At 38.0% G+C, this 26,647-nt stretch overlaps 1 protein-coding gene across 3 annotated transcripts in view; it reads left to right on the forward strand.

Annotated features, from left to right (window-relative positions):
- The window catches only part of ELAPOR2 (endosome-lysosome associated apoptosis and autophagy regulator family member 2), a 1,439,853-nt gene that overhangs the window by 1,388,499 nt on the left and 24,707 nt on the right, over window positions 1-26,647 (forward strand). For all 3 annotated transcript variants that reach the window (XM_044088347.1, XM_044088349.1, XM_044088348.1), the window contains one exon: window positions 26,347-26,512. In XM_044088347.1, the coding sequence (XP_043944282.1) occupies window positions 26,347-26,512 (166 nt within the window). The remainder of the gene's footprint in view (window positions 1-26,346; window positions 26,513-26,647) is intronic.

Raw genomic sequence — 26,647 nt, forward strand, 5'->3', positions numbered from 1 at the left:
TTTACATTTTTTGATTTCGACTATACAGTTGAAGTCAACTACAGCTAAGTACCCCATTGGGGATCCTCTTTTCTTGCCTTAACGAATGTCAGAAAAGGTTAATAATTGTCATACCTGTGGAAAGCAGATTTCCCATAGAGATTTTCATTCCTATTGTATTATTTATTTAGGCCTTGACCACGACATTCTTAATTGTGATCTCTGTGCTTCCTTTAATCCACGTATTATTCGTCGTCGGGCTAAGCTTTTAGCTAAGCATTTTGGAGTTTGGCCTAAGTTTGTCAGTATGGCGTCCATTGGTCTTCAGGTTTCGGATATCCCCAAGAAACGTAAGGATAAGGACCGCGACAGGCTTCCAAAAGTCAAGTCCTGAGATAATGTTAAGTTGGTTGTCAGTCATGCGGTAGCCAGTGAGGCGCCTTTGCAGCTTCTACAGCCCACAGATTTTCAACCGCAGGCCTCGGTTGAGACCATTTCAGAGGCCCCCAGGCCTCCGGCTTCCATTTTGCCTTCTGACCTTCCGCCTGTTGCCTCTTCAGCTGGATTCAGAGCTGCAAAGCTGACTCCAGTGTCAGAGACCTCCGTTCTTCGTTCACACAGCAAGTTTCTACTGACTACTTCGGCTGCAACTTCGGTGGTTGCCAGGCCTCCCGGTTCCTTTAGACTTGCAGGTAAATCTTCCAGCCATAGGCCTGTGAAGAAGCAGGCTCCAGTTTCCTCTCGTTCCCCTCATTCTCAAATGGTTAAAATGGCTGATGACCTTTTGACTCTTATTAGGGGTTCACAGCCTCCTCCTTCAAAAAGAGGTAGGGATGTCTGTCCTGAGGCTTTGTCCTTTTCAGGTTCTGATACTTCTAGCATTTCTATTGATGAAGACATTTCTCAGGCTTTCTCTCCTTTTGAGGATTCAGACGCAGAGGAGTCCATTCCTTCTGCTTCTTCTCCAGAAGATTTCTCTTTTGGTGATACATTAAATTCTCTCAGAGAACATTTTAAATGGGAAAGTCAGGATTATCCCCTTTATAAGAAACGGATTAGGGAGTTTTTGGATTTGCCTCAGCATAAGCCTTTGGCTGTTCCACCTGTGTTGGAAGTGGTTGATGATGTTTTTCTGGAAAATTCCTTGACTCCAAATTCGGGTCCTCCTGCTCCCAGGAAACCTGACAGGTACTATAGAGTACCTGATTCTCATTTGTTTCTTTTCAGGAATCCTTTGGCTGATCCAGAGGATATTTCTCAAGGCACTAAAGGAGTTAAGGCCACTGCTACTAAAAATCTTGTTCCTTCTGACAGGGAATCTAGGAACCTAGATATGTGGGGTAAAAAGGTTTATACCTCTGCCACTCTTACTATTAGGTCTACTAATTGTCTTTTTCATATGCTGAAGTACCAGCAGCACACTTTGGAAGCTATTAAGTCTGGGATAGCAAGTGTGCCTCGGTTGGCGGAGAGTAAAATGCAGGATTTATTTATTTTTATTTTACATTTGTTAACCGGGCTAGTCTAACTGGATAGATTTCCATTTTCAGTAGAGGCCCAGGGAGAAAAGCTCCAAAAGTAGCATACAGAATTTATAAACAATATTTTCACAGTGTAAATAAAAATATTTCAAATAATACAAAAGTAATAATAAAAAGTATTACACTAAACAGTGACAAAGTATAAGACAAGTTGTTATACAGTATGATACATAAGGTAAATTACAGTACAACAGGTTGTTTTAGGTTTGCTAGTTACAGTACTGCCCCTATAGGGATATGCAGTAGAGTTTGGTAAGAAAACAGTGAGAAAAGGAGATAAGAGTAGTGAAAACAAAGGATTAGTTGGGTTGCTGCAGGGGCATAACCAGTGTATTTTCAGGTGGTTTTTGAGGTTTTGTTTAAAGAGAGGCAGAAGGAAGTAATTAGTTCTTTAGGTGAAAGGTTCCAGTTTTTACCTACAGTGTTAGATAACAGGGAATCCCCTGCCGAGTTGTTGGACTTACTTATGCTGGCTAGAAGTTTGCTAGAAGAACGTAGTGAATTTAGATTTTTGTAGGGAATTATGAGGTTAGAGAGTATAGGAGTGATGTTAGGTTGGTAGAATATCTTGTGGGCAATGGTGAGTTGAGAAAATAGATGATTTTGTAGTTCTAGCCAGCCTAGTTGCAGTAGATTCAGACAGTGGTGGGTTCTAAAGGGATTGCCAGTAGCAAATCAGGCAAGGCTATTGTAGGAATTAGCTACTTTGATAAGATTATTTCTTTTTAGGTTAGTGTATATGGGTGAGGCGTACAGAAGAGTTGAGATTAAGTGAGAGTGGGCAATTTTGGTTCTGGCTGATAGCATTAAAAAGGGTTTAATTCTGTATAAGGAGCCATTTTTTTTTTGTTTACTGATTTTATAGTGTTGTTTATATGGCTATCAAAGTTAAGGTTATTGTCAATTGTGATTCCTAACAGTTTAGTGGTAGAGTCCAGGGATATGAGGGTACCGTTATTGGAACTGACTGAGAAATCTACAGGGGAGGACTTACTGGTAGGTACAAAGAGTAGGAGCTTAGTTTTTTGGCATTTAGAAGGAGGCAAAGTTTCAAGAACCATGTCTCGACTATGTTAAATATTTTTGAGTTAAAAAATGTAGTTCTGAGGGGGAGTTAGCTGAACATATGTTTGTTGAATCGTCTGCATATTGTATGCAGGTGGCTTGAGGAATTGCTACATGCAGGTCATTGAGTGAGAAAAGGAGAGGTCCTAGAATAGAGCCCTGAGGGACTCGAAGGGTGACTGGCAGGAGGGATGATAGATTATTCTCCCAGAGAACTGCCTGTTGCCTATTGCTGAGGTAGGACTTGAGCTATTGGACAGCCAAAGTGTTAAGGGAGAGGGATTCAAGAATGTTAATAAGAGGGGTGTAGTTTACCATGTCGAAAGCTTTTGAGAGATCGAAAAATAGTGCAGATGAGAGGATGTTATTGTTGCGATTTCTATTGATGGAATTTGTGAAGGATAAGAGGACAGTGGTAGTACTATGAAATGGCCTAAAGCCATGTTGGCAGTTAGCTAGAATGTTATGTTGAGTTAAATGGTCTAATAGCTGATGGTGAATGCATTTCTCCATAAATTTTGCTAAGTGTGATAAAAGGGCTATAGGCCGGTAGTTAGAATAATCTTTTGAGTTACCACCTTTATGTAGGGGATAATGTGGGAAATTTTCCAGATTTCTGGGATGGTTCCCTCATTAATGGTTCTGTTTATAAGGATGGATATCAGATATGCAATTACTTTGGCTGCTTTTTGCAGGTATTCAGATGGTAGCTGGTCAGCAGAAGGAGTATAAGGCTTCAGTTTTTGAATGAATTTGAAGATGAGAGCTGTAGAGATGGGTTGGAATTTAAATGTTGGGAGAGAGCCAGAACTGGTGGTAAGAAGTCTTGAGTTATCTGGGGATAGTTGACTGGAGAGTGATTGTATGGTCTCTGTGAAGAAAGTATTGAAAGCACTGGCAATTTGGAGGGGGTATTATGATTGGACCCTAGTGGGGGTAGGTGTACGAGAGTGACCTGGGAGTAGGAGTCTATTGATACCTGACCAGAACTTCTGTGGGTTGTTTTGGTGAATTTGCTGTAGTTTACAGTAGTAGTTATTTTTGTATGTGAGTATTTTTGTAGTATTTCTAAGCTGCCTAAAATTTTGTTGGTCAGAGATAGTTTTGGTAGCTCTCCATTTAGCCAGCAATTTGTTCCTAAGCAATATTTTTTGTCTGGTTTCCTTAGAAAGCCAGGGGGCTGGTTTGGTCTTCATTCTGATAGACCATTCAGGAGCATGCCTATCAAGGATAGCTAAGAATTTAGAGTTGAAATGTTTAACAGCCTCTTCATGTGGGAGGGTTTTTATAGGATTCCAGTCACAGGCATTAACTTCATTTTGAAATAGTACTGGGTTAGTGTTTGTTGGTCCGTGAAATCCTATATGTGGGGGGGTTAGAAATATTCTTTTGCCTTATAATGTAAGTGAAAGTGTGATCACTTACATCATCAGGCAGAGTTCCTACCTTATAAGTTTGGTTATGTTTATTAATAAGAATCCAATCTAAGATGCTCTCTTTTTTGTTTGGTTTGTTAATTCTGGTTGTAGAGGTAATCGTTTGACTAAAGCCATAAAGATTAATATGGGAGATGGGATTTTCAGCACTGACACTTTTCCAGTCAGTATTAAAGTCACCTAGTATTATTGTTTCTTGTGGATAAGTAGAGGATACCCAGCTTAGGATATCCTCAATTGTATTGTTATTGTTACCAGGAGGAAGTTAGTTATAGATGATATATAAGGATTTGCTAGGGTTGATTTGAAATCTGGAGATAAGAACTTCTGCATTATTTTCCTTTGGTGGGTTATAAGGTAAAGAGGAGATCTGAAGTCCATCTTTATATAAGATTGCTACTCCCCCACCCTTACATTTTCTGCGGTCTTGTCTTAATATATAATATCCGGGGGGGGGGGTGATTTCGTTGTCTTTAGTTTCAGGTTTTAACCAAGTTTCTGTGAGGCAGAAGATGTCAAAGGAGTGAATATCTAGAAGGGCATGGAGATGGGCTACTTTGTTATTAATACTGCGGATATTAAGATGTACTATTAGGAAAGAGTTGGGGAGTTTGGGGTGGGTAACAAGGAGTGTGGGATAGGGGCTGTATTTTTTGACTATGGAGACATTGGTTGGGCCTGGATTAGGGTGGATATCACCATCTTTCAAGGAGGGATTTTTTAGTCTTAAGAGTAGGGTTATATGTATAGCTTATTTGATATTTTACTTTCTTTACTGTCAATTTGTTGTATTTAATATGTGAGAGTCTATGGTATTTGGCTAGCAGGTAGCTAGGATTGGAAGTGATATTTATTTGAGTATGGGTGTGGGTTAAGGTTAGTATGGCTGTTTGTTTTGGTGAGTAATTAAACTGGTAATAATTCAGTTTTTCAAAAGAGGTGAGGATATAGTCTGAGGCGAGGAAAGATATACATATTGTTATAAATATTAGTTTGGTTGTGATGGCTTTGGTTACCTTAGGAATACTGATGAGCTTGATGCAGGTGAGCTTGGGTAAAAAATCAAATAAGGTATATTGAGTAAGGTTAAGCTTTACCAAGTGAAGGAAGTAATCCTTGTTGGTATAAGCTATTGGATAAATGTGAAATACTGTAAGAAGGCTTTTAGTAAATGTTTAGGTAAAGGAGGGGTGCCACAGTGTATGTATAGTGGTTGGTGTGTAGGATTGGTGGGATAGGAGAGAGGGTGTGGTTTAGGCAGTATAAGTGTAGGACCACTGGGGGTGGGTGGAAATTGGGGTTAGGGTAGGGGAGCAGAGTGAGCCCGCAGGACGAACGGAGCGGGTAGAACCACGGAGTGGGTTGTCTACTGAGAAGTAATCAGTAATACAGAGAGACTGTGCTCTACCAAGGCCTTGAGTAGGTAGGTAACACTGTCTGTGTGTAATTCTGTCTAGGTAAAATGCAAGGTTCATAGGTTCATAGTTTAGTACTAAGCTAACTGCCCTTGCGAGCCATTTTAAGCTTAGCCAATTATCCCTTGTGAGACTCAAACCCTGCATGTTGTGTTTGCAAGGCAAGCACCTTAGCCTTTAAGCCACCCTTCCAACCTTCTAAGTTTAGTTTCCAGAGGAAAAGGAGATTAATGTAGAAGGCATCATTTGCATTCTGTGCTATGGTGGGAGGTTTAATTGTAGCAGGTAATCTTTCTACAAGTATGCCTTTCAGCCTTATGTCTGAACAGATATTCCCTCATATTTGTTTTCTGGGGGGAGATTTCTTAGGTTTTATGCTTGAACTGGGGTTCATGGACTTGGTATTATACAGCAGAGCTAGGGGAGCTTTAGTAGGTAAGATACAAAGTTCTCATGTCCTATGTTCAGCTGGCATCTAGTGGTATAAGGGCGAACAACAGCTCACTTAATTAGTTAGGAAGTAAGGAGGACAATATAGTAAGGGGAGGAATGGCCTTGGGGTGGGTCCACAGGTGTGCTGGCCCTTAGAATTAGGTTTAAAAAAGCAGTCACACTTGAACAGTTCAATAACAGAACTGTAGGCTATCGCCTTGACTGTGAGGCTGGTGAGAGGCACTTCTAAGTGGTGCAAAGTTTGGTATTCAGTTGGGAGTTCCTTTCTGTTCTGTAGGGTACTGTGTAAGGTAATTAGATAGGAGATGGGAAGAGACAGCCCATGTCTCAGCACAGGGCTTCCAGGCTGAAAGAGAGACAGAGAGAAAAACTGTATTATGTCAGCTTGGTTAAGGTCTTGGCAGGACTAGGAGAAATGCTGGAGGGGTGGAGTGCGAGTAAGGAGTTGAGCATTCTATGAAAAGCAGGACAGTTGTAACTGATATTATACAATTTAAATGCTCCACAATCCTAGTCTGTGTTCAACATAAGCCAGGAAAATTCCACTGCAGACTACTACTAGAGATCTAATTTATATAAAAAAGAAAACATACATGTAGAAGAGAACTAAACAGTAAAGCAGCATTATACAATTTAATCACAGCAGTTTATATGCTAAACTAGAATGACCTTGCCTGTATACTAGATAACCAGGTTAATCCCGATTTAATTCCCGTATAATGGCCTAACTTTACTTTATGAGGATCAAACACATGTTTTTAAAGTGCAGCCATACTGTGACAACTTTACTGTGTCAGCGGCAATTCATTATAGACATGCTGCGCTAGCATTGTTAGTCTATATGTCGACTGCTTGCAGTTAAGCTATTTAGGGTTAGAAATGCAGTCCAATAATGAATAACAGCATACTATACCTAGCTGGATTCTAATTAATCTAAACAATTGTTACCATAGCTTACTAAGGCACTGGCATGCTCTTGTAAAGCACTGGCATTTACTTTGTCACACCTTACTGTTGCCGTGCAAAGACGCCAAAAGCTCCATGCTTATTTATTTAATGACTGTTGCTGTTGCAGTCTACAGAACTAGAATGTAGACCTATGATCAAGTTAATAATCTGTGCCAGAAACTATAGTTTAGCTATATTCATAATTAGTAATCTGTGCCAGAGCACCTTTGAAAGTATCTATATCCAAATGCAGTGTTCTATACCGGTAGACCTGTAAGCTAGCTACTATGATTCCAAACATTTTGAAGTAGAATTCATCTGCCCAGAACACAGGATAGAGGCGCGGCTGGCCACAGATCACAGTTCTTAACGCTTTGGCTTAACAGATCCTACACCAAGGGGAGCTTTACATTCTTAGTTAAAAAAACTATAAATCCATAGGTTCATAGATTGGCACTAAGCTAACTGCCCTTGCGAGCCATATTAAGCCTAGCTAAGTATCCCTTCTGAGACTCAAACCCTGCACCTTGTGTTTGTAAGGCAAACACCTTAACCATTAGGCCACCCTCCCAAACAGTCAGTGCTAGAAACACAGTAATACAGACAGTAACCCTAATGCAGATAGCATACCACACGGGTGAGTATGCTCAGACCTCAGATAAAAACACTTAACAGAGCATTATCAGACTGTGTCCATTATAGTGCTTTCTGAGTTATTTAAAATGCTTGTCAATACCATGTAAAATCACACAAAATAAGCATAGTAATACAGATATTAACTAACTTACGGACTGCACACCACGCGGAGGACTGAGGGAATGTTCTACGTAGGATGAGTTGATTTAAAAATGGTAACACAAGTCCGTACCTGTATTTATAGGTTTGGCTTGTTAGAAGCAAGGGGGAGGGGTGGGCAGCACAGATGTAGTGGGGCAGAGGGGGGAGGGGAAAATAGGTTCCTTCATTATTGGACCTTAATAAGTTAAAAGATTCCTTATGGCAAAATATGGAGCCACGGAGAGGGTTGTCTACCGAGAAGTAATCAGTAATACAGAGACACTGTGCCGTACCAAGGCCTTGAGTAGGTAGGTAATACTGTCTGTGTATAATTCCGTCTATGTAAAATGCAAGGGATGTCCTTCTACGTCTAGTTTCCAGAGGAAAAGGAGATTAAGGCAGAAGGCATCATTAGCATTCTGTGCTATGGTGGGAGGTTTAATTGTAACAGGTCAACTTTCTACAAGTATGCCTTTCAGCCTTATGTCAGAAAAGATATTCCCTCGTATTTGTTTTCAGGGGGGACTTGGTATTATACAGTGGAGCTGGGGGAGCTTTAGTAGGTAAGATACAAAGTTCTCATGTCCTATGTTCAGCTGCCATCTAGTGATATAAGGGGGAACAACAACAGCTCACTTAATTAGTTAGGAAGTAAGGAGGACAATATAGTAAGGGGAGGAATGGCCTCGGGGTGTGTCCGCGAGTGTGCTGGCCCTTACAATTAGGTTTAAAAAAGCACTCACTCTTGAATAGTTCAGTAACAGAACTGTTGGCTTTGAGAGGCATTTCTAAGCGGTCCTAAGTTTGGTATTCAGTTGGGAGTTCCTTTCTGTTCTGTAGGGTACTCTTTAAGGTAGCTAGATAGGAGATGGGAAGAGACAGCCCGTGTCTCAGCACAGGGCTTCCAGGTCTTGAAGAGTTCAATAACAGAACTGTAGGCTATTGCCTTGGCTGCAAGGCTGGGGAGGGGCACTTCTAAGTGGTCCAAAGTTTGGTATTCAGTTGGGAGTTCCTTTCCGTTCTGTAGGGTACTCTTTAAGGTAACTAGATAGGAGATGGGAAGAAACAGCTCATATCTCAGCACAGGGCTTCTGGGTCTTGAAGAGTTCAGTAACAGAACTGTAGGCTATCACCTTGACTGCAAGGCTGGTGAGAGTCACGTCTAAGCAGTCCAAAGTTTGGTATTCATTTGGGAGTTCCTTTCTGTTCTGTATGGTACTCTTTAAAGTAACTAGATAGGAGATGGGGAGAGACAGCCTGTGTCTCAGCACAGGGCTTCCAGGGGACTGCACACCATGAATTCTGCCAGTCTTGTCAATAAACATTCATTACATTGTGGTTTTGACATTCTAGAAGCCCCTGGTAGGGCTACGGCTACTGGCTCTGTTATTAGAAGGCACACTTGCCTCAGGGAACAGCCTCTACCAGAGCCTGTAAAGGTTAAGCTTTTAGATGTACCTTTGCATAAGGACAGTCTTTTTGGCAGCAAAGCAGAGGAAGTGCTCAAGAAGATGGAAGACAAGGCCAAGTCTATGCAGACAGTTATACTTTTTGCAAGTTCAGCCTCCTTGCTTTAGCAGGAATTACCCTTCTAAGAGTTGGATGTTCCCTGATACCAGCAGACAGAGCCATACTAGGACTAGAGGTTACAAATCTTCTAGGGGACAGGTGACTACCCCTCAAAGGTCTAAGCGTTGGCAGGCTTCCTCTTCCAAGGCGGGAAGCTCTAAGCCTGCATCTCAATCTAAACATTCTCAATGGCTCTGTCCAACTTCTGCCTGTTCTTGCCTGCCCGGAGAGTCCTTTAGGGGGAAGGTTTCCCTTTTTATAAATGTCTGGGCCAGCATCACGGACAAATGGGTACGCAGAACTGTATCCCTAGGACACAAGTTTTCTTTCCACACCTTTCCAGTACCCAAAGGATTCCTGGACGCTCCTCCAAACCAAAGGGCAGAAGTAGAAAAGCAAATTTTGTCTCTGTCACATTTGGGAGCAATAGAATCAGTTCCTGCTCAGCAGGTAGGCCAGGGTTTTGATTCCAGACTTTTCCTAGTTCCGAAAAAAGAAGGCAGTTGGCATCCTATCCTAGATCTATCCATCCTGAACTCTTTCTTGATAATTCCAAAGTTCAAAATGCTTACTCTGCATCCGTTGCTGCCAATGTTAGAAAAAGATTCCTGGCTGGTAACGTTGGATCTCAAGCTTATCTGCACATCCCTATCAGGGAAAGTTGCAGGCAATACCTTATTTTCAGGGTGGGCAAGCAACATTATCAATTCATCGCGCAGCTCTTTGGCTTATCTACTGCTCCCAGAGTTTTCACAAAGTGCCTGGCTACAGTCATTGCTTTTTGCAGGCAGAAGAAAATTCAGATTTGTCCATACTTGGACGACTGTCTAATTCAAGCAAATTCTCAGAAACAGTTGTTAAAGGATGTAGAATTTGTAAAGACTCTTCTCTCTTCCCTGGGTTACATTCTCAACGTGGAAAAATCCAAAATGGTGCCATCCAAAGAGATAATATTCCTGGGAGCAAGTCTGAACACAGCCGCCCAGATGATATATCTCACCCAGGAGAAGCAGACAACTCTTTCAGTTTACTTCAAGGACTTGGCAAGCCTGTCCCAGCTCCCTGCAAGGAAATACTTGCAAGCTCTGGGATTCATGGCTTCTTGTATTCTCATGATTCCATATGCAAGACTGCATATGAGGAAATTGCAGTGGTACCTCAAGAACATTTGGTGTCAACACACACAGGACCTGGATGTGATAAATCCTCTGCTTCCATGTCTGCAGACAGAGTTTCTATGGTGGGCAATAGCCTGTCTACAGAACAAAGGCGTGCCTTTTCGCCCACCCCTGGCCACTCAAGTTCTTGCCACAGACGCATCGGACTATGCCTGGGGTGCTCAACTGGATGGCAGATGCATACAGGGAAGTTGGAATGAACAGCAGATGCACCTCTACATAAATTTAAAGGAGTTGATGGCAGTCTAGCTTTCAAGCATCTTCTTTCTCCAGGGACCCTGCTCATCAGGATGGACAACACCACAGTCATGTGGTACATCAGCAAGCAGGGAGGGACTCATTCTTACCTCCTGTGCAGATAGAGCATGAGTCTTTGGTCCATAGAAGCATCCCTGGGCCTGCATCTCCTAGCTCAGTTTCTTCCAGGGAGGCTCAGTGTTTTGGCAGACCAGTTGAGCAGACGGACCCTGGATCCTCATGAGTGGCAGCTGATCAGAGCAGTTTTTTTACAGCATCATTCACCGTTGGGGCACTCCTCAAGTGGATCTTTTCTCCTCTCCAGACAACCATTTTCTACCTCTTTTTTGCACTTGACAGCATCACAGCAGAGCCTGGAAAGTGGATGCTCTGTCCTTCCATTGGACGCGGCTGTCAGTTTATGTCTTCCCTCCTCTTCCTCTTCTTCCCAGAGTATTATTGAAGATCAGGGACAAGCGACCAAGGACTATTCTCATAGCTCTGGACTGGCCCAGACAGCATTGGTACCCACTGCTTCACAGTCTCTCCCAATTGCCTCCTTGGCATCTTCCTCTGAAGCCAGATCTTTTGGTTCAGAAAGAGGGAAACATTCTACATCTTCATCTTCAGTCTCTCCATTTGGCAGCGTGGCTCATTGTATGACTCCATCCTTTTCTTCTTCCCTTTCCCAGCAGGTGGTAGACATGCTGAGGGAGGCCAGGAGGCCTAGCACTATGAAAGTCTTATGCTGGCAAATGGGAAAGATTCTCTCTTTGGAAGCAGGCTAGAGGGGAATCTTCTTCTCATCCTACTCTTCCCCTGATGCTGGAATACCTGGATGATTTGCTTCAGGGTGGTCTTTCTTTTTCCTCTATCAAGATCCATGGTTCAGCTATTTCTGCTCATTGTTCTTTTGAACAACCCATTTTCTCTCATCCTCTGATGAAAATGTTTCTCAGAGGTGCTTGCAACTTAAAACCACCCAGAAGGGCGCCTACTCCAGCCTGAGATCTTAATTTTGTTGTAGAGAAACTCTTCCTCCTTTTGAGCCAGCTGCCACTGCAGATTTAAAGTTTCTCTCGTGGAGGACTGCCTTCCTCTTGGCTATAACTTCAGCAAGGAGGGTTTTGGAGCTGCATGCTTTGATGGCTGTTGAGCCTTTTATTATTTTCCATGCAGATAACTGAGAACCAACCCCTCCTTTATGCCTAAGGTGGTTTCTAGCCTGACTCTTAATCAATCCATACACCTTCCTACCTTCTTTCCTAATACTCGAAATAGAGGTGAAAGAATCCTACATTCTCTTAATGTGCATAGGCAGCTCAGGTTTTACCTGGACAGGACTAAAGACCTTCGGAAATCAGCACAGTTATTGGTCAGCTTTGCCCCTGGAGCCCAGGTCAAGGCTATTTCTAAGCAAACCATTTCTAAATGGATTGCTTATTGTATTACTTTTTGTTATTCCTTTCATGGCAAGGTTCCTCTTCAAGGGGTTAGGACCCACTCAACTAGAGCAGCTTCCACTTCTGCAGCCTTTTTAAGGGGTGTCCCTACTAAAGACACTTTGGAGACTGCCACATGATCTTCTGTTCACACTTTCACAAAGCATTATAATTTGCCTTTGTTTTCTAGAGCCAGGGCAGGGTTTGCCACTGCTGTTCTGCAGGGCATTATCTCCAGTCCTTGATTCTGTTGGTTCCTCCTCCCTTTTCTCTGGACTTGGGTAATCAATCATTTGAAGGATTTCCTAAGATTTTCCTGCTTCTTTTTGGAGTATCTTGCAGTATTGTGACTGTTGTTTTCTGTCTTTTGCATACCTTTGCTACAAGTGAGATGTACGGATTGTTTAAATTGGGAGCAAAGACATTGTTTTGGTGTTTAGATATTAAACTTTGTATTGTCTGAGTCATAGCACCTGATTGTAGTGTTTTGACTTGCAGCTTTTGGGACTTAGATTCATGGAGGCAAGTATGCAGAAATGGGTGAACAAAGCTGGGTCTAAGTTTTTGCCCTAGTTGTAGCACTTGGTCAGAGTATTTTAACTGTAGTTTAAGTTTGGACTGGTGATTTGAAAGCTTATGAAATGGAAGAGGCACTGTAGAGGTAGATTTAAGAGGTGTTAGCTAATGTCATTCCGATGTTTCCCTGTGACGAAGCTGCTGAAAAGGGAGAGTTTGGGAGATTTTCACCAGCTCGCTTCTGGTTTTGTTATTGGAAATTGTATTTGGTGATTCCCATTTTTTTTCTTTTAAGCACCTTGTGTATCATTTACTTTGACTGTTCTCTATTTGCTGAAGTTTGAGTGCCAAAAGTTCATGTTTGAAAGCAGATGTATTTACTGTGAATGTTTTATAGAGATCAGTCAGAGCCACTGAGACACTGTTATATGTCAGTGTTTGATGACACCAGTAATTTTGTTTTATTGCAGTTTACTGCTTTTCTTAGCAAGTGATTTGTAGTAAATCAATGCATGTTGTTACCATTAATTAATTTTGTTAAAATTCCATCAGCTGTATGAATAATCATATATTGTAAAGCTCTTGGTTATCAAGCACTGTAACAAACTTGAACGTCTGTATTGATCAAAAGACCTCAAAAAAATCTGTCATGCTTTCTCAAACTGTTATATGTCGGGCACAAAGAGACACCATCTTTATACATACACTACGGCATAACACTCTACATTTCATCCCCATTTACTTTTAACACAGAAGTAGATAAACCAATGCATTATTAACAGCAGGAGGTCCACTTATTTTGTGTTTGTGAAAAAAAATGTATATACATACGTGTGTGTGTGTGTGTGTGCATATATATATATATATATATATATATATATATATATATATATATATATATATATATATATATATATATATATATATATATATACATATATATATATATATATATATATATTTATATATAAATATATATATATATATTTATATATATATATATATATATATGTCGACACACACATTCTCTCTCTGTCTTTCTCTCTCTCTCTCTCTCTATATATATATATATATATATGTGTGTGTATTTATATATTATATAAATGTATAAAACTGAGTGAAAGACCCAGCCAAGCTAATGTCTTCACTGTGTAATACCTTAAACCTCCTGTAGTGGAGGGAAATGATATATGCAAATGACCTGTTAAGGACATCCCAGTGTTTCAGCTTCATGGCTTCCAAATTATGTTGGTTTCTGAATTCTTAGATGTCACTTGCAAACATGAGCTAGTCTCTTCACCAGTTGTATAATTGCACATCTTAATATTACCCTGCTAATACTGGATAAATACACAGAGTAAGAGCTATTGTATGCACATTGTTTGACTTACTGCTTAACTGAATGTAGTGTTTTTTCAGCTAGGAACATGTGCACCGATTTTCATATGCACATCACTGTTTATACACTTTACGCTGTCTACCCATAATCTGCATTTGATGTTCAGGCCATCAGTGTCAAAGATGGCAAAAAAATATTTATATTGCTTGAGCTCAGCAACATTTCTGTATCTACAGAATCTCAGCTGCCTTCAAGTTGTAGAGGATATTTAACTTTTTTGTCAGTCTCAGTTCTGTACATTTTTTTCTCTCCCTCCCTCCTACCAGCTGTCAATGTCACATACTTTTCTTCTCTAATACCCCTTTAAACTCCATTGTGCACACCATTTGTCATATTTCTTTGAAGTTTTTCAGTATGTTTCCACCCTAATGATGGCAACCAAATCCACTGGTATTCCTTTTTTCGCCAACCAGCCAAAGAAAATTTGCCTGGTTTTGTGATTTGATTTGTGATTTTCTGCTATGATAATGAAAGGAAAGCAGAATTTAATTTCTTGTGTTAAGCAATGGGAAATTGTAAAATAAGGTTATCGAATATATCCTGGGAAATTTAAACATTTGGAAAACTGTCATTTAGTTTTATTAGTATTCTGTCAATAAATGTAGGAGACACTGTTAGTAGGAATGTGCATTTTCTGCACACCAGGAGTGGCATGTTACTCATTTGTTAGTACAGGTGTCTAGATTTATGTCTGGTTATAGCATGTTGTTTAAAGATAAAAAGGCTTTATCGAAATCCATCTTTCGAATTATGTTTAGAGAAACACTGCAGGTAAGCATGCCATCCCATGGCTGTTATTACACTTGAGCTGAATCAGAGATCCATAGAATTTGTTAGGGAGTGACTGTGTCATTTAATAAAAACAGATAAAAGAATAATGACTACAAGATTAGATGATTATTTTATTTCCATGGAAAAAACCAACGAAGCGGATGTAAGCAAAGAAAAACAGGAACTGGAACAACTCACCGAACCTGGACCAAAACCAACGTAAGGGTAACTGAAATCCTTAAATACTCAGCAAAAATATCTGTGAAACAGCTTTCAAAGTTAGTTGAATGACGAACCAAACAGTACAAATGAGTACCAGCCAAACAGTACAAAATTCTTCCTTTGAAAAATAGAGGAATGGCAAACCAGGTAATTCCACCACAAAACTTTTATTGACAAAACGAACACCAAGCGCTTTCGCCTGGACAATTCCAGGCTTTTTCAAGGTTAAATTGCAAATGTGGCCACACTGTATAAATACACTAGTTGATCGGCCAGTTAAACAATTAAGTTGGCAATTAGAATAAAGCAATCAACTTTTAAAGTGCAATAGTGCTGCTAACATTCTACTTTGTTTAAAGAAATATAGTGTCAGTACACATTGACAAACAGCTAAATCAAGTTGTAAATGTTACTGAAAATTAATCCTTTCTGAATTCATTGAAGTAAACAAAGTGCACTAATTATTCATAAATAGTAAATTTATATAGCACTTAAAGGTCTCTCTGTTAAAAACAACATCATTAAAAATAAAAATAAATTTTTTTAACAATAAAGTACACATACTGTTACTAAAGAGAGAGTAACCATAATATTTATGGTTACTATTACACTGAAATCTATTTAACATTAATGCAAAATTAATTCATTCATGTTAAAATATTTCTAATGTTAATAATTAAATCCTTATATGAATTAATATGTTAATATTTCTTTTATCTTGTCTTTTAAAAACTAGATATAATTAATTCAAGTGTTCCTAAAAAATTTTATAAGTTTTGAACACACAAATAAAAAACTTTAAAATTATTTATAATTTATTCCTTTTCATTTTCAGTATGCTGTTAATACTGATGCTCTCATTCATTCCTGGACTCCTTGAAGCATCTAATTTAAGTTGCCAGGTTACCTCTCTAGTTTCTAGATAAGTTTCCCAGTCACCTCCCCTAGGGTCACTGGTAACTCGTTCCAGAACAAAAAATTTTAAACACATGTTGTCACATGTTAGAGAGTGTTTGAAGAAAGCATTGGTATTTTTCTTTTTCTCAATTTCATATACATGTTCGTATATCCGTTTTTTAAGCGTTCTGGTGGTCTTACCCACATAGAAACCATGGCAGAATGTACATATACCTAGATAAACTACTCCCATTGTGTTGCAATTGTGGTGCCCCGATGCTCTCAAAGTGCAATTCCTAGCTGGGATAAATATTTCCTCGGCATTTAATAAATACTTGCATTGCCTACACGCACCACATTTGAAACTCCCATTCTTTCTATGGTGAGTCATAGTATTAATGGTGTTCCTTATGCTGGTATTCTGTTCCAACATTCCTTTAATATTTATGTCACGTTTTCTAATAAAGGTTAATGTACTTGATATGTAATTTTTAATATCTTCTTGTGATGTAAGCATAGGCCAAAAGGCTTGTAAGGTGTTTTCAATAAAAGCTGCATCTTGAGTATAAGTGTAGCTGAAACTTCACTGTGTGTCATTATTTCCTTTGTTATTGTTCTTAAAAAACGAAAGACCTTTACTAAGCAAAGGTGGAAACTTAGAATCCCTTTTTTCTGTTATCTCTTCTATGATTGTGTTAATTAACTGAGAAGGGTAACCTCTTTCTACCAGCATGTTGGTTAAAGTTGCAGCCTCATTCAAAAAAGCTTCTAAAGTACTACAAATTCTCGATGCTCGAATCAACTGACTTCTAATGATTCCCTTTTTGGTATAAAAGGGATGCGAACTATCGAAATGTAGAAATGTGTTGGAGTATAAAGGCTTCCTATAGATAGTTGATTCAAAGTGTTCTCCTTTGCTATCCTTAGTAAGAAGGATGTCCAAGTAGTGAAGTGAATTACTGCTGAGCTCATAAGTAAATGACAAAAAATCAGTTGTTGTATTAATGTAGTCAAAGAACTCCAAAAAACATTCTTTAGATCCCTGCCACAGTAAACAAATGTCGTCCAAGTATCGCTTGTAAAAAAGAATATACTGTTTCCATTTGGAAGAGTGTATGTAAGTTTGCTCCCATTTATGTAAAACAATGTTAGCATAAGATTTATAACAAGGGGAGCCCATGGCTACACCCTTTCTTTGCCTGAAGTATTCTCCATTGAAGAATATATAGTTATTATTAAGGATGATTTCCATGAATTCTATCAGTAAATTAATCTGATTATTACTTAAATCACTCAAATTTGTTAGAATGTCAGAGAACCAGTCTATTCCCATGTCGTGTGGTATACTTGGGAAAAGTTCTATTACATCTATAGTGATCATCAGAACATCCTTGTTACAGATGTTAAGTGGGATACTAGCCAGGAACTCCCAAGAATCTTTGCAAACATAAGGGAGTTTAAAAACTAAAGGTTTGATCTTGTATTCAACAAATTTACCTAAAGGTTCCGTGATGCTGTTTGCTCCAGCAACAATTGGCCTGAATTTCAAAGGAATGATTCCTTTGTGGACCTTAGGTATACCAAATAATATCGGAGTTTTGGGGTATGGTACATTCAAGTAATTAAATAATTCTTCATTTAACACCCCTTGAAGCAAATGGTCATTCAGAATATATTTAATATTAGCTTGGGCAACATGTAGTTCATTAATAGAGGCCTGCTCATAAGTATTAAAATCCTGTAAGATGTCATGCATTGCAGTGTCATAATCAAGGGCCGTCATAAGGACCATCCCACCCCCTTTGTCCGGTTTCATGACCCTAATTTCTTGTTCTCTTAACAAATTCATAGCTTCTACCAAATGGGTATTGAAATTAGGTGGGGGGTCCTGCCTATTTGATAGATTAGTTCTAAATGTGTTTTCAATAAGTTCTTCAAATATTTTTAGGCTCGGATGTAGGGGTGGGTTGAAGAGGCTAGACCTAGCAATACTGTTACTTGCAGTGTACTGTCCCTTAAAGAAGAGAGAAAGGTTGAGGTTCCTAATAAACAATTTTAATTCAATCAATAATTTGGGAATATAAGCAGGTCTAGCTGGCACATAGTTTAGTCCTTTAGTAAATAATTCAAAATGAACCGAGGTGATTTCCAAGTTGGTGTAGTTGTAAATATTAAAATTGTTTGAAGAAACTACAGTACAATTAGAGTTAGGGGTGATACTCAAAAAGGCATCAGTACTAGTGTCAGTGTTTAATTGCGTGCCCTCCCCCATGCTTGTTGGTATGGGGCATTCAAATTCCTCCCCATTGGTCTGCCCTGGGGGAAGTAAAAACCCTGTGGAGAATTGTTATTCCCTTTTTGTGCTAGTCTTTCACTTCTTCTTAAAGGTTCAGAATTCTGTGCATTTCTAGTGTTTTGACCCTCTATCCTTTTCTCATATTCTACTTCACTGGTTCCTACAACTTGAGTATGTTTCAGCCCCAAAGGGTAAGCTCTCCCTTCTCTGTATTCTAAAAGGTCTCTATCTAACTTCTTAATTTTTCTATCAATTACTTTCTGGCAGTATTGATCTACTTCAAAAAATACTTCATCGTATTTCTTTTTATGCCTAAGGAAATTCTTATGCTGTACAATGCTATCATTTAAAACAGTGAGTTCATCTAAAAATTCATTGTATTTGTTCTGATAATCCTTCACCATTAAGTCTAACATTTCCAAACCAGTTTGGTTAAAAAGTTCAAGTAATTGCGTGTGCAAAATTGAGCCAACAGTAGCATTGTTAGGAAATTTATAACATCTAAGGCCTTTCGGCACTCTTTTAACATTAATACATTCCTTTAGATAACTAATCTCAAGTTGACAATTCTTATATGAATACAACTTGTTACTGAAAGAATCAAAGTCAACATCCAACTGCTGCGTATTGTGATGAAAAGTACCTTTTTTGAACTCCGGTTGGAGTTCTGTCCATTTTTTAAAGTTAAACAAGTTATCCGTAACTTCACCATTCGGTGCCCTGCTGTTACAGTTCTCTTCATGTAAAAAAGATGTCCCAGTTTTTAAAGTACAGCTTGTACTAGTGGTGCCATTCGGCTCCTGCGCCTTACGAGATCTTTGCTGAAGCGGTATTGCCTGTTGTTGATTTCCTGGAAAGAACGGGGAATCCGGAACATCGGGGTTCAACTGCCCCGTAAGTGCCTTGTTAATACTAGACAGTAACGCTAACACCTGGTTGAACTCAGATCGAGTGACCGGTGTGTCGTCGCTATCATCCCTTAAGATAAGGGGTGTGTTGAGAAGGTCCGTGGCTGGTGGTTCTTCCGACATAACAGCAAAAAACCAACGAAGCGGATGTAAGCAAAGAAAAACAGGAACTGGAACAACTCACCGAATCTGGACCAAAACCAACGTAAGGGTAACTGAAATCCTTAAATACTCAGCAAAAATATCTGTGAAACAGCTTTCAAAGTTAGTTGAATGACGAACCAAACAGTACAAATGAGTACCAGCCAAACAGTACAAAATTCTTCCTTTGAAAAATAGAGGAATGGCAAACCAGGTAATTCCACCACAAAACTTTTATTGACAAAACGAACACCAAGCGCTTTCGCCTGGACAATTCCAGGCTTTTACAAGGTTAAATTGCAAATGTGGCCACACTGTATAAATACACTAGTTGATCGGCCAGTTAAACAATTAAGTTGGCAATTAGAATAAAGCAATCAACTTTTAAAGTGCAATAGTGCTGCTAACATTCTACTTTGTTTAAAGAAATATAGTGTCAGTACACATTGACAAACAGCTAAATCAAGTTGTAAATGTTACTGAAAATTAATCCTTTCTGAATTCATTGAAGTAAACAAAGTGCACTAATTATTCATAAATAGTAAATTTATATAGCACTTAAAGGTCTCTCTGTTAAAAACAACATCATTAAAAATAAAAATAAAATTTTTTAACAATAAAGTACACATACTGTTACTAAAGAGAGAGTAACCATAATATTTATGGTTACTATTACACTGAAATCTATTTAACATTAATGCAAAATTAATTCATTCATGTTAAAATATTTCTAATGTTAATAATTAAATCCTTATATGAATTAATATGTTAATATTTCTTTTATCTTGTCTTTTAAAAACTAGATATAATTAATTCAAGTGTTCCTAAAAATTTTAAAAGTTTTGAACACACAAATAAAAAACTTTAAAATTATTTATAATTTATTCCTTTTCATTTTCAGTATGCTGTTAATACTGATGCTCTCATTCATTCCTGGACTCCTTGAAGCATCTAATTTAAGTTGCCAGGTTACCTCTCTAGTTTCTAGATAAGTTTCCCAGTCACCTCCCCTAGGGTCACTGGTAACTCGTTCCAGAACAAAACATTTTAAACACATGTTGTCACATGTTAGAGAGTGTTTGAAGAAAGCATTGGTATTTTTCTTTTTCTCAATTTCATATACATGTTCGTATATCCGTTTTTTAATATTATGGTTACTCTCTCTTTTTTAGTAACAGTATGTGTACTTTATTGTTAAAAAATTTTATTTTTATTTTTAATGATGTTGTTTTTAACAGAGAGACCTTTAAGTGCTATATAAATTTACTATTTATGAATAATTAGTGCACTTTGTTTACTTCAATGAATTCAGAAAGGATTAATTTTCAGTAACATTTACAACTTGATTTAGCTGTTTGTCAATGTGTACTGACACTATATTTCTTTAAACAAAGTAGAATGTTAGCAGCACTATTGCACTTTAAAAGTTGATTGCTTTATTCTAATCGCCAACTTAATTGTTTAACTGGCCGATCAACTAGTGTATTTATACAGTGTGGCCACATTTGCAATTTAACCTTGAAAAAGCCTGGAATTGTCCAGGCGAAAGCGCTTGGTGTTCGTTTTGTCAATAAAAGTTTTGTGGTGGAATTACCTGGTTTGCCATTCCTCTATTTTTCAAAGGAAGAATTTTGTACTGTTTGGCTGGTACTCATTTGTACTGTTTGGTTCGTCATTCAACTAACTTTGAAAGCTGTTTCACAGATATTTTTGCTGAGTATTTAAGGATTTCAGTTACCCTTACGTTGGTTTTGGTCCAGGTTCGGTGAGTTGTTCCAGTTCCTGTTTTTCTTTGCTTACATCCGCTTCGTTGGTTTTTTGCTGTTATGTCGGAAGAACCACCAGCCACGGACCTTCTCAACACACCCCTTATCTTAAGGGATGATAGCGACACACCGGTCACTCGATCTGAGTTCAACCAGGTGTTAGCGTTACTGTCTAGTATTAACAAGGCACTTACGGGGCAGTTGAACCCCGATGTTCCGGATTCCCCGTTCTTTCCAGGAAATCAACAACAGGCAATACCGCTTCAGCAAAGATCTCGTAAGGCGCAGGAGCGAATGGCACCACTAGTACAAGCTGTACTTTAAAAACTGGGACATCTTTTTTACATGAAGAGAACTGTAACAGCAGGGCACCGAATGGTGAAGTTACGGATAACTTGTTTAACTTTAAAAAATGGACAGAACTCCAACCGGAGTTCAAAAAAGGTACTTTTCATCACAATACGCAGCAGTTGGATGTTGACTTTGATTCTTTCAGTAACAAGTTGTATTCATATAAGAATTGTCAACTTGAGATTAGTTACCTAAAGGAATGTATTAATGTTAAAAGAGTGCCGAAAGGCCTTAGATGTTATAAATTTCCTAACAATGCTACTGTTGGCTCAATTTTGCACACGCAATTACTTGAACTTTTTAACCAAACTGGTTTGGAAATGTTAGACTTAATGGTGAAGGATTATTAGAACAAATGCAATGAATTTTTAGATGAACTCACTGTTTTAAATGATAGCATTGTACAGCATAAGAATTTCCTTAGGTATAAAAAGAAATACGATGAAGTATTTTTTGAAGTAGATCAATACTGCCAGAAAGTAATTGATAGAAAAATTAAGAAGTTAGATAGCGACCTTTTAGAATACAGAGAAGGGAGAGCTTACCCTTTGGGGCTGAAACATACTCAAGTTGTAGGAACCAGTGAAGTAGAATATGAGAAAAGGATAGAGGGTCAAAACACTAGAAATGCACAGAATTCTGAACCTTTAAGAAGAAGTGTAAGACTAGCACAAAAAGGGAATAACAATTCTCCACAGGGTTTTTACTTCCCCCAGGGCAGACCAATGGGGAGGAATTTGAATGCCCCATACCAACAAGCATGGGGGAGGGCACGCAATTAAACATTGACACTAGTACTGATGCCTTTTTGAGTATCACCCCTAACTCTAATTGTACTGTAGTTTCTTCAAACAATTTTAATATTTACTACACCAACTTGGAAATCACCTCGGTTCATTTTGAATTATTTACTAAAGGACTAAACTATGTGCCAGCTAGACCTGCTTATATTCCCAAATTATTGATTGAATTAAAATTGTTTATTAGGAACCTCAACCTTTCTCTCTTCTTTAAGGGACAGTACACTGCAAGTAACAGTATTGCTAGGTCTAGCCTCTTCAACCCACCCCTACATCCGAGCCTAAAAATATTTGAAGAACTTATTGAAAACACATTTAGAACTAATCTATCAAATAGGCAGGACCCCCCACCTAATTTCAATACCCATTTGGTAGAAGCTATGAATTTGTTAAGAGAGCAAGAAATTAGGGTCATGAAACCGGACAAAGGGGGTGGGATGGTCCTTATGACGGCCCTTGATTATGACACTGCAATGCATGACATCTTACAGGATTTTAATACTTATGAGCAGGCCTCTATTAATGAACTACATGTTGCCCAAGCTAATATTAAATATATTCTGAATGACCATTTGCTTCAAGGGGTGTTAAATGAAGAATTATTTAATTACTTGAATGTACCATACCCCAAAACTCCGATATTATTTGGTATACCTAAGGTCCACAAAGGAATCATTCCTTTGAAATTCAGGCCAATTGTTGCTGGAGCAAACAGCATCACGGAACCTTTAGGTAAATTTGTTGAATACAAGATCAAACCTTTAGTTTTTAAACTCCCTTATGTTTGCAAAGATTCTTGGGAGTTCCTGGCTAGTATCCCACTTAACATCTGTAACAAGGATGTTCTGATGATCACTATAGATGTAATAGAACTTTTCCCAAGTATACCACACGACATGGGAATAGACTGGTTCTCTGACATTCTAACAAATTTGAGTGATTTAAGTAATAATCAGATTAATTTACTGATAGAATTCATGGAAATCATCCTTAATAATAACTATATATTCTTCAATGGAGAATACTTCAGGCAAAGAAAGGGTGTAGCCATGGGCTCCCCTTGCGCTTCATCTTATGCTAACATTGTTTTACATAAATGGGAGCAAACTTACATACACTCTTCCAAATGGAAACAGTATATTCTTTTTTACAAGCGATACTTGGACGACATTTGTTTACTGTGGCAGGGATCTAAAGAATGTTTTTTGGAGTTCTTTGACTACATTAATACAACAACTGATTTTTTGTCATTTACTTATGAGCTCAGCAGTAATTCACTTCACTACTTGGACATCCTTCTTACTAAGGATAGCAAAGGAGAACACTTTGAATCAACTATCTATAGGAAGCCTTTATACTCCAACACATTTCTACATTTCGAGAGTTCGCACCCCTTTTATACCAAAAAGGGAATTATTAGAAGTCAGTTGATTCGAGCATCGAGAATTTGTAGTACTTTAGAAGCTTTTTTGAATGAGGCTGCAACTTTAACCAACATGCTGGTAGAAAGAGGTTACCCTTCTCAGTTAATTAACACAATCATAGAAGAGATAACAGAAAAAAGGGATTCTAAGTTTCCACCTTTGCTTAGTAAAGGTCTTTCGTTTTTTAAGAACAATAACAAAGGAAATAATGACACACAGAGAAGTTTCAGCTACACTTATACTCAAGATGCAGCTTTTATTGAAAACACCTTACAAGCCTTTTGGCCTATGCTTACATCACAAGAAGATATTAAAAATTACATACCAAGTACATTAACCTTTATTAGAAAACGTGACATAAATATTAAAGGAATGTTGGAACAGAATACCAGCATAAGGAACACCATTAATACTATGACTCACCATAGAAAGAATGGGAGTTTCAAATGTGGTGCGTGTAGGCAATGCAAGTATTTATTAAATGCCGAGGAAATATTTATCCCAGCTAGGAATTGCACTTTGAGAGCATCGGGGCACCACAATTGCAACACAATGGGAGTAGTTTATCTAGGTATATGTACATTCTGCCATGGTTTCTATGTGGGTAAGACCACCAGAACGCTTAAAAAACGGATATACGAACATGTATATGAAATTGAGAAAAAGAAAAATACCAATGCTTTCTTCAAACACTCTCTAACATGTGACAACATGTGTTTAAAATTTTTTGTTCTGGAACGAGTTACCAGTGACCCTAGGGGAGGTGACTGGGAAACTTATCTAGAAACTAGAGAGGTAACCTGGCAACTTAAATTAGATGCTTCAAGGAGTCCAGGAATGAATGAGAGCATCAGTATTAACAGCATACTGAAAATGAAAAGGAATAAATTATAAATAATTTTAAAGTTTTTTATTTGTGTGTTCAAAACTTATAAAATTTTTTAGGAACACTTGAATTAATTATATCTAGTTTTTAAAAGACAAGATAAAAGAAATATTAACATATTAATTCATATAAGGATTTAATTATTAACATTAGAAATATTTTAACATGAATGAATTAATTTTGCATTAATGTTAAATAGATTTCAGTGTAATAGTAACCATAAATATTATGGTTACTCTCTCTTTTTTAGTAACAGTATGTGTACTTTATTGTTAAAAAATTTTATTTTTATTTTTAATGATGTTGTTTTTAACAGAGAGACCTTTAAGTGCTATATGAATTTACTATTTATGAATAATTAGTGCACTTTGTTTACTTCAATGAATTCAGAAAGGATTAATTTTCAGTAACATTTACAACTTGATTTAGCTGTTTGTCAATGTGTACTGACACTATATTTCTTTAAACAAAGTAGAATGTTAGCAGCACTATTGCACTTTAAAAGTTGATTGCTTTATTCTAATTGCCAACTTAATTGTTTAACTGGCCGATCAACTAGTGTATTTATACAGTGTGGCCACATTTGCAATTTAACCTTGAAAAAGCCTGGAATTGTCCAGGCGAAAGCGCTTGGTGTTCGTTTTGTCAATAAAAGTTTTGTGGTGGAATTACCTGGTTTGCCATTCCTCTATTTTTCAAAGGAAGAATTTTGTACTGTTTGGCTGGTACTCATTTGTACTGTTTGGTTCGTCATTCAACTAACTTTGAAAGCTGTTTCACAGATATTTTTGCTGAGTATTTAAGGATTTCAGTTACCCTTACGTTGGTTTTGGTCCAGGTTCGGTGAGTTGTTCCAGTTCCTGTTTTTCTTTATTTCCATGGAAACCAAATGTTTAATTTGTTTCTTTTTTAGCCATGAAATAAATGTGTTATACGTAAAATTATGCTGCAGGAAGAGCAAAAGTCAGCATATGAAACAGCATATATAACATCCTTGCCACTTCATTTCATATGCCGTATAGGTTACAACTTTTGACACTTTGTCTGCAGATTAAAACAGCCTCAGCAGAACTGGCATCTAATTCTGCGTAAATGCAGTTGTTTATATTTCACCTTACTCTGCTACTTCCTGTGTACACCTTGGAATGCCTCTGACCATTTATTGATTATCAGAGCAATATCAGATACAAAAAATGTACAAAAATAAAATTTTCAGGCAGTTATATTCAGAGAATCTTACCGCAAATCTTTTGTTTTGGGTATGCCACTTGCTGTTTTCTTTAAATTCTGTCTGTATCATCTTTTTCTGCTGAACATAATCCTTGGGTCAAAGAGTAGAAAGATTGTGTAGCTCTGTCCACATTACATTATCTAACAATGATTGTTAGCCAAAATGTTCTGTTAGATAAAAAGCTGTGGTCAGACAAAAAAAAAAAAAATGAAAATGCTGCACTGGGTAATATGTAATCAGAGACTGGCCTGAACACAAAGACATTTTTTTCTTCACTGTTAGTTTTTCAGCTACCTCAGTGTACTGAATGGAAACCTGCACAACATGTGTGCTGTTGCTCCACATTTCATTTTCTGTACATAGGTGGCCCTGTGACTAGGGAGGGTCTCTTGTAATAATGAAATAGCTGAGATTCTAGGTTATTCACCTAATCTACACCGCACAAATCATTCAGTGTAAGGATAAAGAATAAGGACAAGCAATAGAATTAATTTCATTTCCAGGTAGCCTTACAGTAAATGCTTAATTCTCTACATAACAGCATTCTATACTGACACCCTAATATTATTCATACAGGTACTGCGAAGCTGTACTGAAAATATTGTGAGGTGTATTGCAGTTCATTGACATAAATCTATTTCTTTGGCACTCATTGCCCTGTAGGCTGTGTTACAGATGTTGATTGCTTATATTTACAGGTTGGAATACAAGTATTCAAAGCTGGTAATGACAGCGGGTACCAAAGACTGTGAACTCCCTGTTGCTGACAGCTGTGCAATAATGGAAGGGGAAGACAATGAAGAAGATGTTGTTTATTCTAACAAGCCATCTTTGCTGAAAAAACTTAAATCCCTAGCTACAAAGGTAAGATGCTAATGATTTCTCTGAACACTGCTTACTAAATATTCTATTGTCCTGTGTTTGGAGAGTTCTGAATTATGAAATGTCCTTTCTGTACTGAACTGTCATCATTTCATACAATATTTTAATGACTCTTTA

Source organism: Protopterus annectens, chromosome 11.part0, assembly GCF_019279795.1.
Source record: "Protopterus annectens isolate FY-2018-M chromosome 11.part0, PAN1.0, whole genome shotgun sequence".
In the NCBI taxonomy this organism is placed as follows: domain Eukaryota; kingdom Metazoa; phylum Chordata; order Ceratodontiformes; family Protopteridae; genus Protopterus; species Protopterus annectens.